We start from the raw sequence: 16,320 nt of genomic DNA, 5'->3' as shown, positions 1-16,320 counted from the left end.
AACTTTCAGACATTTGTCATCTGTATGGATTTTGTGGTGAGAAAAAAATTTAGTTTAAAGTTGCGGCCCGTTTAAAGACCATGTAGTGAATATTACTTTGAATGGTTAGATAGGCAGTGTTTTGTAGCATAATCTAATTTAAACCCTCTTAACACACAACACAAGTGAAGAACTGACCAGTCAGATTCAAATACTGCACGTCTCACCAATAGTTGTTCAGTAATGAAAATGTAGCCATTATATAAATGTCCTGTCACTATTGCAATTACTATATCAATGCCCTATCACTATTTACCAAATCACTAATTGTCATGATGCACAACATTGTTGGTGACTTCCACAACATCATTTAAATATGTACTACATAGAAAATTTGAAAGTTTCTAGAGTTTTAAATAAGCTTCTACAGATTAGTGATTTTATGAGAATACTGTAGTCTGTAAGATGGGAAACATATCCAGGGTTCCCTCCACCCACAACTTTACTGTCCTTACACAGTTTGTGGACCTCCTTTTTGCCCAGTGCCCACTAAAACTTGCGACAGTCTCCTAGATGTTGTTTAAGCGTTTTACATCGACGTCACCGACATCGGTGATATAAAGACTTGGAAGCAACGGACGACATGGTCACCCTCCAGTGGCGGTAGAGAGAAGTTCTTCAAGGAAAGAAGTGAGATGCCTCAAAATTCTTTACGGAAATTATAATACGTGTAATTTAACACAATTAACTCGAGGAGGTAAGAATCTATAGTTAATTTACTCGAAAAGCTGATAAATTGTGTACTGGAATCATTTTGATTCACAGTTCCACTTATTTTAGTTTATTTTTCGTGGTTTAAAAAGGTTTGTGTCTGTCATGAACTGTACCGGTGACGTCTAACAAAAAAGTATATTAGAATGTCCAAAAATGTCAATATCAAAAATATCAATGACGCAACACTCGACAAGTGCATGGTGACGATGATTCGACCACAGGTTGCCACGCAATTTGTCTCGTCACTTCTAAATTTCAGATGGTCTGGTATTCCATTGATTATATCTATTAGAGTATCGAGTGGTTATTTCATGATTTTTGTGACTGCAGATTTAGGCTGAAAAATCTGCTATCAAATCTACTCAAAGAACTTTCTTAAGCTCCAAGCTTCTCAAAAATGCTCTTAAACCCCTCTCAGCACACCTTCAGTCGTTATACACGGTTCAACATACTTGTTGCATACATAACTTTTTGGCTTGCATCTCAAACAATGATTAATAAAATACTCTCAGCTTAGTGTTGGCAGATGCATTTTAAGTAATGGATGCTCAGTGACCTACTCGATACTCCACAGTAGAGGGAGTAGCTTGTACTGACCACTCGTTTTTGACGCACACGTCCAAAATATTGCCATAGCTACAGCGTATGTAAGATTTTTTTTTCTCAAAGAAAGACAGAAAAATGTTTCTTGTTGTGAAATTAAAGGATGTTTTGTTTAAAACACACTTTTCAAATCACCATTAAGTGTATTCTCACAGGCTGTGCGTCTTGTTGGGGACAGTGACTTCTGCTAAAAATACTGAATAGCATTTCTGACTATGTGTGGTTTTGTGACAGCTATGCGAGCCTGGGTGCTTTCAAGGGAAAAGTTAAAAATAAACCTATCCTTTGGCCATGCTTCTTACATACTGATTAAAGTATGGCAAGCAATCCAAAATTCTGAAGTATGCAATAAACACCATAAGAGCAGAGCTACTGGCAGAGCACAGACTAAAGTATGCCCTTATGAAGAATCCAAAACTGGTAATTTTGTACCCTGTACCATACTACGTTCTCTTGTTAGGTGTATTTAAGAATGATGGGAAATTCTGCATTTCCTCCATGTTTGTTTTGCTTGAGCGAGTAAAGACTCTGGATGCATAATAATAATCGTAGTCTTTAGATGTGTAATGCATCTCTTTGGCTTGGTGAAGTGCTGATTTTGCACATGGTTTGATGCCTATGTGTTTAAATTGATTTAAGGGCCCCTGTATAAGGTTTTGTTGTCCTTTTGTTGAATTGATTCATAGGACCTATGGTTGTTGTAGCAGGAATGTAATAGGGTAACTGTAGCTGCTTAGATATGTATTTCCTTTTTATGCAGATTTGCTCCTGCTGTTCATCTCATAGTATGCTTTTTAAAATTAAGCACAATTAGCTTAACGTCCAGCTCAGCCGATACAAACTGTTCTGTAGACATGCACAGACACTTTATGGCATGCTAAAAGACTGCAGGCACTTAAAATATTAATATATCTGTGAATAAGCTGGTCGAGAATGATCGTGTCAACCATTACTCATTATGCAAAGCATCACCAATACCTGAAGACTGATCTGTGTTTCTCAGGTTCAGTCCTGGCCCACACAAAGGACTGCATATTGTTATTGTGGCCCAGTTGGAATAGTTCATTAGATGAATCACAAACAATTAAATTTAATAAATAAATAAATGTTAATTTGAAGATAGAGAGGCATTAGTGCATGGTTAGAATGAAAATGTGCTGTGGTGTTGGTCCCCAGGCCTGGAATTTGGAAACACTAGTGTAGACCAGTCCCTCTGACAACCATACCCTCTCGTGTTATTTCTTTAATGATCCATTCACAAAAGAAACAAAAGAAAACAAAATAAATTGACATTTACTTATTTATTCAACATCCTTGTGTATGTATATGCCTGCACTCTGTACTGTGAAAAGATTTCCTGTCAGGCAATTTATTTGTTGCTAAACAGAAAGAAAATTCTAGATGGACCAAGCTGAATGAAAAGGAGCCTGAACAAATTCCTGTCTGGATCAGAAACAGCAATGTCTTTCAGAGCATTTTGGCATACAGTAGCCTACTGAGTTTTAAAAAATTCACAGCTATTGAGTTGAGATGTAGCCTAAAGTCCTGACATTGGGAGCAGTCAATGGCCAGTACACTCTGCTAAAGCAGCTTCATTCTGCAGGTTTAAACCTAGCATGAGAAACACAGTTTTAGATTCTTACATCCAAAGCTGGACATTGTTACTCCAGTGTGGGCAGTCAAAGGGGAGAAGTCTTCCCTCGATGTACATACATGATCCTCCCAAGACACCCAGACTGGTGATTTTCAATCTACTCTGTAATGTGTGAACTATAATGAGAAATACAAGTCAAAATTAAACATTTGTATACAAACATAATCATCCATTTATGATACTATTGGGTTTGGCCTGAAGATGTGCTATATAACAAGAGTATATAAGTCATAAAACAAATTGTTCCATACTTTTCTTTCAGTTCTGGTCAGTACACATCACAGCTGTGCATTTGGATTCAGAAGGGAGTGAAGCAAAAGTTTCTGTAGGAAAAGACATGTCTCAGGAAAACTGGACAAAACAGTGTGTTTTAATTGCATATTACTGTACATTTGTTGTCTGTTTCTATTTGAGTGACATATGTGTACAAAGTCAGTTCATTGTTTTCAAAGTTTTTTGTATCAGACAAAAGTCCACCGGTGGTACTTTTATCATTTTGACCTTAGCACAAGACTGGGTATTAAGTCAACAAAGTGTTTTGCATAAGACACCATTGCTACTACTGGGCAAGTTAAAGGATGAAGACATACACATTTATTATTATGAAGGCTGCATTCCATTAACTAGATTTAGTATGTCTCATACTGTCTCCCAGAAGCCTAAAGTGATTACATATTTTCTTTTACATTAATCTAACAACACTGCCAATTTAACTTACATCTGGGATCTAAAATTGTGGGATGTAAAATATCAATTTAGGGTGCCTGAGTAATGGATTAGCCAGTTCTGGGCTGAGAGTAAGTCAAATATACCCACAACACCTGTTAGATGTTAATACTTCCAGCCAAATGTCAACACGTCAGCCATGACTGAAGGTTCATTAGAAGGATGAAAACTAAAGGAAATTCCTTACAGAATTCTTTCAGTTCCCTTTGTTGAAGAAATTATGTATTTGCACGATCCGTGCTTGCTAACATTGTAAAAAGACATTAATAAATAAATGAAACCCTCAGTGGCTTTATGAAACATCTCAAAAGCTGCTATTATACAACATCTGCTTGGGGCAGCCCTGTAGAATGTAATCACAAATGGTCTTCCTTTTGGCGGTGCAGGGAATCATTGGCAGTCCTGACAAGAGGCAGAGAATTGGTGGGGGTGACTGTAGCTTGTTGTACATAACAAGCAGAACTCCACATGTGAGGCAGATGTAAATGAGCAGATGTAAGCATCTCTCATTCAGTCAGAACAAGGCGAAAATGCCAACCTCGCGGCAACATGTCGGCGAGTGAATCGCAATGATATCTGTCAGATGTCGGGAAGAATGGCGATTTGCGCCAAATATCAAAAAGTCAGATTTCTACAAAGACTTCAGACTGAGTTTGGCAGAGAAAATGTCAATATTTACGAGATATGCGTAGTTTTAGTGGTCTCAACAAATCATCCATGTATTTTGTCTGCCCGTCGGCTTTACTGTCTATGGGTTTCACTCATCTGATAATGTCAAGTTTTTCTTTCCTGTCACTCTGAGTGTTGTGGATTCATGCCAGATCCAGACAGTTTGGGCTAGTTTCAGTTGTGTGCTTCAGATGTGCTGCGTTTGATTAGGTGTTTGTTTCTTTGTGTGTGAATGGGTGAGTGTGGGTGTGTGTATGCCTGTGGGTATCTAGTATGGTTGAAATGGACTCTCTCTCTCTCTTCTTTTAATTTATTGAGTGCCCTTGATTTCAGTTCGTTTGGCTGTTGATGTTTTATCCAGCTGAGGATTTTCCACAGTAAATATTTGTATCCAATATACAAAGGGTAGAAAGGCTTTGGTCTTTCAGTTATTGTTTATGTAATTCAGTGCATTACATGTTTGATAAGGCTTTCGTCTAGAGCTACTGTACTGTTGCCATAGCTACTGATCCATTGTTAAGGCACCTGGTTCTACACTTAATCTATTTGAAATATGTACTGCTTGGCGAGCGGGGCTAAGAACCCATGGTGCCCTCACATTTCTCATTTACCTCTTTGCAGAGGCTGTGTATAATTTAATGGACTTGTGAAGGCTGTGTATTTAAATAAAGTAGTGTTGTTGTGGCTCAGCTTGTCAAAATATATTTTCTGCTCATTTGTTTTCCTTTGTTTGACCTTCTTGGACTGTAAGAATGGGAAATGGTAATACTAGCATACTCAACATGGTAGCAACATATCTCAAATACTTAAGATATTTTTAAAATCAAATCAAATTATGAACAGATGAGGTTCCTGTGCCAAAGAATTCATGTAATTAATGGCTATTCAGCTCCTTACGTATGTATTTGATGGAGATCTCAAAATGGGAAAGCATCTTTCCCCTGTAACAAAGCCTATAAAATCAGTCAGTGGGTTATATTAGTGTGCTCTGATTTTCATTACATTCTTTGAGACCTGGGGTTTTATATGGGGTGAAGCTGAGGTAAAAGGGACATTTCCATGCGTACAAGTATTCATGTGTACACTTCTCTGGACCCTGTTGGAGAATTTGCATTTGATTGCTCAAACTCTAACAAAGTTCCTCTTAAATATTGTCACGTAGCCTCTTTACATTTATGGTCATGTTATTGGGGTCCTGTAAGCTGAGGGAGCTTGGTAAGAATAATGTTCTCATGTCCTTTAAACTGTCCCCTGGTGCCCTACGCAGGACCTGAAGTTAGCACGTTTTACTACCATTTTACAAGACAGCACTGTACACTAGAGAGATAGGGGAGAGAGAGAATGGAGAAACTCTTCTCTTTCTGTTCACAGCACTGCTTACATAAGTTTGGGGTGTCTACTTAAGTAAAGATAATCACGCACCCAGAGATGTGTTTGAGATGATTTCTCAATGAATCCATGCCAACAGTTCAGTTTTCTTTTCAGTAAGATGTCTCTGGTATGTTTAAGGTATTTGTAGTTTGATGAGCACCTACATTGGAAATGTTTGTGTTGGAATTTGGGTAACAGGCCTAAAATCAGGCAGATCCTGTGGAAATTGGAATCCTGTTGACATCCCATCAGGGCGCATTCTCAAATCCATGAGCACTGTTGAGTCACAAGCTGTGGACATTAATGTGATTGGCTACAAAAAATATCCATATAGTGTGGCAACCATCATCCAGTCACTGTTGATCCACCATCCAGGGTTTACTGTTAATATCCTCCATTTCTTTGGTAACAATACGTTTTTGGTAACAGTAGGTTTAGAGCAAAAGTCTACAAACATTGGTGCTGGTCCTTGCTAAGCTATGGAAGAGTTGAATAATCCAAAATAACCATAAGTAAACTGTCTGATCAAACACATGCATGTAGACACACCCTCTCCCACACCTCCAGTATTTACAGAGAGACATGTGTCTATGCACTGCCATGTTCCACTCAAGAACTCAATGCAAACCGAAGTGCCATGTTTATTTTTGTGTCGTGCTCAGCCACTTGCTATTTACATTGTTATTTTCCTTGGCTGTAGGACTGTGGTCTGTTAGGCGATGTTTTTCGGTGAAATGAAGTCAAATTGATGCTGCTGAAGCACAAGAGAAAAACAAGCCCACATGGTCTTATAGCGTAATGCAAAGAGACCCAGTAACCAGCAACACTTTTACAAGGTCACATAAAACAGAGATTGGTGCCTCTTGACAAAGTGCAAGAGATCTGTTTTTTTTTTTTTTCCTTGCCAGAGGTGGTTACACCAATATCCCAACAGACGCAGTTTTATTTATATCATTTTTTATGTAGATTATTTGGGGTGACTCTAGTTGCCTTGACGCACAGGACTACCAAAACACAACAGAGACATAAAAAGTTTAGGAGGTGTAACAAGGTTTGATGTAAAATGTCCAGAGCACTTCAGTTACATAAACTGTATTCTAAAATATGTATGCAACTGTAACAGGAGTAGAAATCTCAGTAATGGTTTGATATTTACCAAACATACTCTTTTGTGCGATATGTTATGCAACAATTTTAAAATGACATAGCTCAATTTGCATTTTTTGCACTTGGCAAATGTTACACAGTTTGGTTTTGAGTTATGAGTTTGAGTTTGAGCTTGAATTGGCATTGGAAACTTAGGGTGCACTATATTTTCCATCAGGTACTCTCTATTTTCCATCAGGTTTTAAAGTATGAAATATGTTTAATAAAAACAAAAATAACTATAATGTAATTTTTGCATAAATACATACTGCTACTATAAGCTTACAATTTACATCAAAAACGAATTAATTTCTTTGAACTACGTACGACTGTTACTCTGATGAGCATAATTCATTGTGTAGTCAAGCCACAGTCAGGTAAATCTATGTTCCTGCTTTTGTGCTGAGAATGTGCTGCTTTTAACCCTCATCCTGTGATGCAGAAATTATTTTTACCTGATGAGCAGGTATCTGAACTCATCAACCAATCAGAGTCACATCCTGTCAAATTTAGTCCAATTCAAAATCCTAATAAATAGAGTGGAATATGTAATCTTAGGAGTGTTGCTTGTTTGTTATTGTTATTTACATATATAACACACACTTAATCCATTTGTCTTTGCTCTTTCATCAAGGCTGTGGAAATTGTCAGACGTTATTAATCAGAGATGATGTGGGTTTGGACCTCAGTAACAACACTGCTGTTTCTGACTTGTTTACAAGCAACTGAAGAGGACGATGATTTACGAGCTGGTATAGAAAACTCTCTTTCTCCTTGAAATGGTGAACTGTGTTTAATATACACTCACTCTGTAGGTGAAGATTAGTTTTAAATCCATTTGCTTTTCAGCCACTTTAAATAACATTGCCATTAGACAAAAGCATAATTTTGTCATATTTTTAATATAAAACTATTATTATGCCATATGTGTTGTTTCTATTATGTCTTTAAAAAGTCTAATGGTATGTTGTATTATACATGTTTTCTGGAAGCCTGCTAGCTCCATAGATGAATGGCTGCCTCAGAAAAGGTTTTAATCACCATCCTCAATTCAACACTTCGCTCAGTATGATATCAGGGACAATCAAAGATTAAGCTGAAAACACCTTTCAGTGGAGTAGTTGGTTCATTTTGTATGTGTATAAACTTTTAAACAGGAGGTCTTTGTTAAACCCCTGCAGGGTGCAGCACAGCGGTGAATGACTTGGTCTACATTGTTGATGGCTCATGGAGCGTGGGCTATGATGACTTCGACACAGCCAAGCGCTGGTTGGTCAACATCACCAGTGGCTTCGACATCAGCTCACTCTATACCCAGGTAGCTGTGGTACAGTACAGTGACACGCCACGCCTTGAGATCCCGTTGGGTGATCATCAAAGCGTCCAAGAGCTAATCAGCGCCATTGAGGCTATCAGCTATCTGGGCGGTAACACGCAGACAGGCCGAGCCATCAGGTTTGCCGTGGACCATGTATTTCCATCGTCACAGCGCGCCAGTGCAGTCAAAAACCGTATTGCTGTGGTGGTGACGGACGGCAAGTCACAGGACGATGTGGTGGATGCCAGCATGGAGGCACGGGCTCAGGGCATCATTGTCTTTGCAGTGGGAGTAGGGTCAGAGATCACTACCTCTGAGTTGGTGGCAATTGCCAACAAGCCTTCACAGGACTATGTACTCTACGCAGAGGATTATACCACCATTGACCGTATCCGAGATGCCATGGAGCAGAGGCTGTGTGAAGGTAAGATCTTCAGAGATGGTGTAACACTTTGTCAGGGAGTGTGTTGTGTGTATGTGGAGATCAGCTGTGTCAAATTCAGACAGAAAATGTAAGTTAGGCTTGTTTGTGTCATGATGTGTAAAGCCACTCCATGCAGTGTATAAGGCAAGAAGGGTGTGAAGGGTTTCAGGCCTGTGTTATGGCGCGCCTGGATGATAGGGGGTGCTGGTCCAGGCTGGCACTAAAGCTCTTACATTTGTCAAAAACCTTTTTAGGCAAAGTAGAATTACCGAAGGTGTTTTAGTCTTGAGTAGGTTGTTAAAGGATTATCCAAATACACTATGTAAATGGGTTGTAACCTCACAGGAAGATTCCATTGCAGTCAAGACAATCTAGCTCTGAGTACTGTTCTGTTTTCACAGCTTCAAATGTTCCACTGTTGTTTGTTTCACAAAACAAAATAGCAGTGGTAAAGACGTGTTGAGTGTCTATGCTTGAGTATCAAGTGAAATCTTCCGGCCACAGCTATAACTTTCATAACTTTCAAGTCAATTGTGCTTAGTAGAAAGCCATGAAATGTTTATAGAACACATATGATGAAAATCATCTGTTAGCCAAGGATGCATTTACTGATTGATTAAAGCCATTTATCTGTTTGTCAGGAAATTCCATTCTTTTGTTCCAAAGGAAGTGCTGTCTTGTTTTTTTTTTGTATTTTTTTTTGTTTGTGAAAGGTGAAGGCATCATCTCACCAGTAGTTTCCAAGATTCACAAACAGGAGAAATGGTGTCACTTTTTTTCCCCGAGTGTTCCCCATCACTTCCGGTGTAGTTCCGCTATCAGAGAACAGAGGTTACTCTCACTACATTAGCTTTTTTTTTCATAAGCAACAACAAATGAAGGGAACCCAGCACATTGCCACACTCCATTCATGGCCAATGAGAGGAAAAGCCGCAGGGCTTGGTGGCCAAACCAGAGACATGTGGCTGTGACAGGGAGGGGCAGTGGGAGAGTCTTACAGGAACCATATGTGACACGCTAACTGCTAACCACAGAACAGCTGGAGGCAACGTTTAGGCAAAGATGGTTTTCAGATTATTATCAGAACATACGTCACACTGTGTGGACATGAAACAAATGAAGGGAAACATTTCAGTCTCGTTCAAGGTTCCTTAAATGCTCTTGTTTCTTGTAGAAACAAAATAAGGCTTTATTTGCACTACTTATTGTTTAGAGAATTCATTGCAAGGAATTCGTTTAGAAATTCATTTAGAGATTGAGAGAGGGATAGTGTTGTGGACGTAAAAAAAAAAAAAAAAAGAAATTCTATTCATTGTGGGTTACACTTCAATTACTGGTCTAATCAATGATGTTCTGTTGTATAACATATATTGGCATTAATATAAGCTTAGTATTAGGTTTTGATGGATTTCCACAGCTTAAAAGAGAGATTGCCTCTGTGCTGATCTAAAGAAGAGTACACCACAGCTGATATCAATATGTAGAGGTAATTTGTCTGTTGTCCCTGCATTGCTGTGTTGTGTAGTTTAGTGCTACAAAGATGCAGCTTGATCATTATAATTCTGGCATTACGTTAATGCTGAAGATCAACCCCAGTTACCTTTGTACCGCCAGTTATTATCTGCTAATTAACTGTAACTAAACATAATTTGTCACGGGGGTAGACAAAGGGAGCCAAAAGGGAGTTTTTTTATGGTTAGACAACATCTCATAAACTGTGTTTATTCTTTATTGAACAACCATAACCCCCCCGCCCAAAAAAAAAACACTGATGCGTAGACAGTCCAATTCTGAGAGTGTCTGAGGAAACCAGCAACACACTGTTTTTCATTATCATGTCGAGCTGAAGTGCTAATGTTTATGGGAATCCTCTAACTTTTTGTCTCCCTCCAGAGTCAGTGTGTCCCACACGGATCCCAGTGGCCTCTCGGGATGAGAAAGGTTTTGAACTTATTCTGGGTATGAAGGTGCATCGCAAAGCCAAGAAGATCCAGGGTTCTCTGGTGTCTGAGACAGCCTACTTTCTCAGCACTGAGATGGACATCACAGAGAACACAAGGTGAGGAAAGACTCCACAGAGATATTAAGCTAAACTCTCAAAGGACATATAATCCTGATTATTTGAAACCTAGTGTAATGCCCAGATTCTCCCTCCCTCCCTCCCTCTGGTGGTCAGTTTGAGTTCTGTTTTTCGTTGATTTAGTCAGTTCCTTGGTTCAGTTAATTATTCAGTTATGATTTTCACCTGTTTTGGTCAGTCTATCCTCGGTTTGCTATTTGTATCAATATCACTGGTTTTCCTTGGTTCTTTGTGAAATCTTTCGCCATTTCTCAATATGGAGTATGTGAAGTACAAACTCCCCCTCTTGGGAGTTTGGACTTGCTAAGTTCAGCTCGGGAGTCCAGACTTTGTGTGAACTTGAAACTTGACTACCCAAGTCCACACAAGTCACCCCCTGATGCATCGTTGATAAAACCCACAAATCGAGGACACATCCGGGTATTTGAGCTGTACTGTGGTAGATGCAAACTTTGGTTTGGAACAGTACTTAGGCCATGACTGATGACGTTTCATAAGTCCATGAGAATGCAAGAGAAGAGAGGAACGCATATTGAGAGACAGCTTCTGTCTGATGTAAGATGATGTGGCCATACCTGAATAAGTCTAAGAGTTATTCTGAATCCTGCATCGTTCCTGTTTTTGTGTTTCTGCACTTCTATTTTCTGGTCTGTTCTTTGTTAAATAAAAGCTGGTCACTTGCACATGCATCCAATCTCCTCAGCCAATGCGTGACACCCAGCATTGTACTGACAACACCTGAGGAAGCAACTTGTGTTCTGAACCTAAGCAGTGAGGAATTTAGTTCACTTGGTAAAAACAATATCTTGGACATATTTGCACATACTCACCCAAAGGGCTCGAGTTTTGCCTTTACTTGCAGTTTTCTTTACCTGGATGCTATTTTGTGACCAAATTATAAATCTACACCACATCCTGCTCCCTAAAATAATTGCTTTTGGTCTTTTTTGGTAAGCTTCTTTTATGAACTTCTTTACGACATGTATGCGCAGATATGAGTTATACAATTGTTACAATTGTGGATTACACACTGTGATGGGAATGACATTGTGTGGTGAATCACTCTGAGTTTGATCTCTGTACCACAGCGATTCCCAGCTTTGATACTGGGGACCCACAGGACAACACATTTGCACTGTAGCCCAGCACTGTCAGGCCTTGAATCAGCTTCTCTACTGATTACCAAGCCCTTGGACTCTTGAACTAGGCGTACTGGTGCATCGCAATAGCCAATAAAAGGAGTATAGTCTGTGTCACTAGGACTGGAGTTGAGAAATGCTGCTCTGCGATACTGCGATGAATTTCTGACATGTCAGAGGTCTAGTCGAATTGCACAGTGTGTTGTGTAATAAGGCCATTGTCTGTGGGTGTTATCAGGATGTCATGGTCTGGTTTACTTTCCCCCTCTATTGGCTGTTGGAGTTGAGCTGTCTGGGTTTATTGTCACTTCCTTGTTTTCCTTGGTTCAGTTAGTTATTCAGTCATTGGTTCCGCCTGTGATTGTTGATCAAACCTGGTATTCTAGTTGTATGAATATCCCTAGTTTACCTAAGCTTCCTTAGTTCCTCGCTTTTCCTCCTGTAAGTCTGAGCTATTTGTGTAATCCTGAAGCCTTGTGTTCCTGCTTTGTGTTCCTGTTGCTGTTTCTCGGCCTTCCTTGTGGTATATGAACACTGGTCTGTGCATGCATTTTGTCTCGACTCAACCAGTTCATGACACAAGGACATATCCTTTAATGGCTCCTGGCTCACTGCGTGCCCATGTTTATAACAAGATCACCTTATGGTTCTTGGAAGAACAATAACATTATTTAGGACTTATTGTGTTAGTACTTGCTGTGTTTAAATTGAAATGGAAATACCTCTGTGACTGATGACAAACTTGTTCTTATTATCTCTAAGGGACATCTTTCCAGAGGGTCTACCTCCTTCCTATGTGTTTGTTGCCACTGTGAGACTGAAAGGACTGTCTAGAAGGGAGAAGTTCGACTTGTGGAGGGTGGTAGCCAAAAATGGAGCCATCCAAGCAGCAGTGACGTTAGACGGACCGGCCAAGTCTGTCTTATTCACCACTACCAACAAAGAAAATGAAGAACAGATTGTCATTTTTAATGCCCAAGGCATAGAGGTTTGTTGATCATATAATATATTTTGGAATATAAGTGAGTGACTTACTGAAGCTTCTAGTCTTATTTAAGCTTGTGCAGGACAAGTAACACGGTATATGACACGTCAAACTTCTTTTAGTGGTTAGACTAAAAGGTCATGCACACAAAGGGTTTCTTATAAGGGATTAAATCATTTTTGACTTGTTAGATGTCAGTAAATTAGGTGTCAGTCACCTCCTTTTTAAGTTTTCATGCTGAAATTTGGCTCACTCTGTTTTTGTAATATGTATGCCATGCACCAAAAACATATTTAAGATTAATGAAATCATAGATTAATAGTGTAATTAAAAAAAAACAAAACACTGAAATGCTTAGTTCTGTAAACATAATTTTATGCCATAAAAATTTGGTGGAACATTTGTGAGTAGTGATAGTGTTAAAGAAAATGCTTGTTATTTTACACACACTCACAGATTCGAAGAACACATTGTTGAAAGCACACACACACACACACACACACACACACACACACACACACACACACACACACACAAAAGTTTTGAAGAACAAGCTGTGGAAATCAACTACTGCGCAATCTTTCTGAAACTCAGAACGGTTGTCTGTTTCCAGGGTAACTGTGTTTTTCTGGGGGTTTTTTTCCTGTAGAAGCTCTTCACTTCTCTCTTTTCTTCCTGATCAAGCTACTACTGAGGTGTTTTTTAAGGTAGCCCATTAACCAGTGTCATGTACACTTAATTTTGGATATTTTGATTGTGTTTCATGATGGGAGCTGTCCTCAAAGCAAGTTATGTAACTGAGTTGGATGCTCTTCACACACTTTGTTAGGGAATGATGGCAAAAAGCCACGTTCAAACAGAATCTCTATTTTCCCTTTACACGGTCTTCAGTTTAAAAGGGAAGACCCACAGAAATTTGGCCCAGTTTACTTATGGTGTTGGTACTTTTAATAAGTAGCAGGTCAAGTAAATATACTAGAGGCAAGCTGTCTTACATGATTGCATATAGCTGTTAAAATCATTATTACTTTAAAGTTTAAAATAAAACAAAGTCATTGTTATATTAATATACATTTGTGTATAGATTGCCAGCAACCTACTTATTGTGTCTGCTGGAAACCAGTAGTTTGAAAAGAGATACTTTTGCAATTAACTTGGACCAGGGCACCATTCATTACATTCAGTCACATTGCAGTTGACACATCCTTCATGTTGCATATAATATGAATGAATCAAGACACGTGAATCCAGACATAGAATCAGATGCATACAGGTTGCCTCAAAGCCAATGTGATCAAAATGAACTAATGAAGGCAAAATTAGTTGGCTTGAAGACTAGGGGTGCTCAGGAGTAGTTCTGGAGGGCTGAAGCCTCATTTCATGATTGGAAGCTAGTTTTTACCTGGCAAACAAGTGTGTGCAGTCCTCAGAGAATCAAAGACTACATGACTTTTGTCCTCCAGGGCTGAATCTGGGCTCTGTTGAGTATTTTTTTCCTTTTTTTTTCTTTTTTAAGGCACAATTTTCTAAATGTGCTATTGCTTGGCTCAGTGAGGCCTTCTTGATGTCTTGGTGCCTTAGGTGTGGCAGAATTCCTTTGCTGCCAGCTTATCTCTTTTGCCTGTGATTTACTTTAGACTGTCATTTCCTGAACTATAGTCATTTCTCTGATAACACCACCATCCATAACATATCATTCATATCCAGTCTGATCCCTGTTCTAAGAGCCTCCCCTAACCCTTGTCTCCTTAAGAACAGAATCCGGATTCAGTGGCATTGGTCCCAGCCTTTCTGTGAACCATACTTGAATACACAGTTTAACTGACTGTAAACCAGATGCGTGAGACATATTGTGCTGTCTCACTGTTACAGAGGCTCTTTGATGAAGGTTGGCACCAGCTGAAGGTTTTAGTTAGGCCCAAGCGTGTCACCTGTTTCCTGGATGACGGGCAGATCCAGGAAGTGACCCTGGAGCCAGTTGAACCCATCTACATCAATGGCAAGACTCAAGTCGCCAAGAAGTTCAACAGTGAAACCACAGTTCCTGTGAGTATGGGGAGGCAGCAGAGACGCTGTCGTCAGGCTGTTACGGAAATAACTGTACAGTATAATTTCACTAGATTTGCAGTGAGCAGCTTCGTCTGTGCAAACATACACTACAGTGAAGACTATAACATTTTAGTGCGGTTGAATTTAAACAGCCGAACTAGAAGTATTTACTTGTATCTTGCTGTGTATCTTTCTGAAACTGTTTCCCTTTTGATAACTCTTCAAAGTTTGTCATTTTTTTAAACTAATATGCAACTATAAAAGTGAGAGCCACTTGTTTTGCATTTCCTGTGCTTTATGTTCTCATCAAACATCTGTCATATTAAGCTGAACTGGCCAGTGCACTTAGTGACAATCGATCAATTTAAGCATAAAATGTATTTGTCCAGTCATCTGTAAATAGTGTTTGCTCTGTTCCACAGGTTGAGATCCAGAAACTGAGGCTGTACTGTGATCCCCAGCAGAGTGAGAGAGAAACGGCCTGTGAGATCTACTCTGTGGTACTGCATGCATTTCTCATCCTCGCCTCAGGTTTTTATATCAGAGAAGCTAAATTCACTTTGTGTGTTAAGAAAGAAAATGAACTAGTGCATGAAATAATAATATTCCCAAACTAAATAGGGATGACATTTTATTCATCATGAAGGTTTTTTGCCTTGAGCAAAATGAAGATTTGAATTTTTCTCTCGGTACTCTCTTCGGTACTAGATTTTATTTCAACTCGATCATTGCATCTTAATTAAATTAATTAATTAAGCAGAGGCATCTTGGTTTTCTGACAGTGTGGCTCATATTCACTAGAGCCCAATGTCGTCTTCAGTAATAGTTCCAATAAGACATTTGTTATTTAAAGTTTTGATCAGACAGAAAGAGCTTGACAGAGTAATGGCTGGGCATAGAGGACAGCTTTGTCATCCATCTATTCAGCTCCAGTCCTAGAGATCCAGCTTGATTGGACTGGTTTATGGAAAGGTGATTGGGAGATGATTTGATTCATATGTGGTTTAAAATGGCAGCAATTCAAATCTATGGTGATGTGGGTGCCTGGTGGTGGAATGGGGGAAAATTACTGTGTTGGTCATTAACAAAAATATTTTTTTCTTGTTCTTTAATCCTCTCTCTGTCTCTCTCTTGCTTTCTGTCTGTCTGTCTGTCTTTCTTTATCTCTGTCCTATCTCTCTCTGTTTTTGTGGCTCTCCAGGATGATGAGCGGGTAAGTGAGTCTGTGATTCTGCCAGATTTACAGTTTGAATGAGAGGATAAAAATGTGACTGTGGAGTGTGTTTCTCTCTCCTCTCAGTGTCCCTTGGATCGCACACCCACCGTGGATACGTGTGACTGCACTAATGGAAGCCCAGGGCCACCAGGACCCCCAGGGCCAAAGGTCAAGAGATGTTTCTGTT

The 16,320-nt window shown here is 39.3% G+C and overlaps 1 protein-coding gene across 1 annotated transcript in view; it reads left to right on the top strand.

Annotated features, from left to right (window-relative positions):
• The first annotated feature begins 7,592 nt into the window (after positions 1-7,592).
• LOC115806763 (collagen alpha-1(XXI) chain) overlaps positions 7,593-16,320 on the top strand; it is a 33,186-nt gene continuing 24,458 nt past the window's right edge. The window contains exons 1-8 of the mRNA XM_030767627.1: positions 7,593-7,674; positions 8,104-8,664; positions 10,558-10,723; positions 12,646-12,871; positions 14,741-14,914; positions 15,340-15,417; positions 16,119-16,130; positions 16,218-16,301. Of these exons, the coding sequence (XP_030623487.1) occupies positions 7,593-7,674; positions 8,104-8,664; positions 10,558-10,723; positions 12,646-12,871; positions 14,741-14,914; positions 15,340-15,417; positions 16,119-16,130; positions 16,218-16,301 (1,383 nt within the window). The remainder of the gene's footprint in view (positions 7,675-8,103; positions 8,665-10,557; positions 10,724-12,645; positions 12,872-14,740; positions 14,915-15,339; positions 15,418-16,118; positions 16,131-16,217; positions 16,302-16,320) is intronic.

The sequence above is a fragment of the Chanos chanos genome, chromosome 3 (assembly GCF_902362185.1).
Source record: "Chanos chanos chromosome 3, fChaCha1.1, whole genome shotgun sequence".
NCBI classification, from domain to species: Eukaryota; Metazoa; Chordata; class Actinopteri; order Gonorynchiformes; family Chanidae; genus Chanos; species Chanos chanos.
The sequence above is the reverse complement of the archived record's forward strand: the minus strand, read 5'-3'. Positions and strand labels throughout refer to the sequence as shown.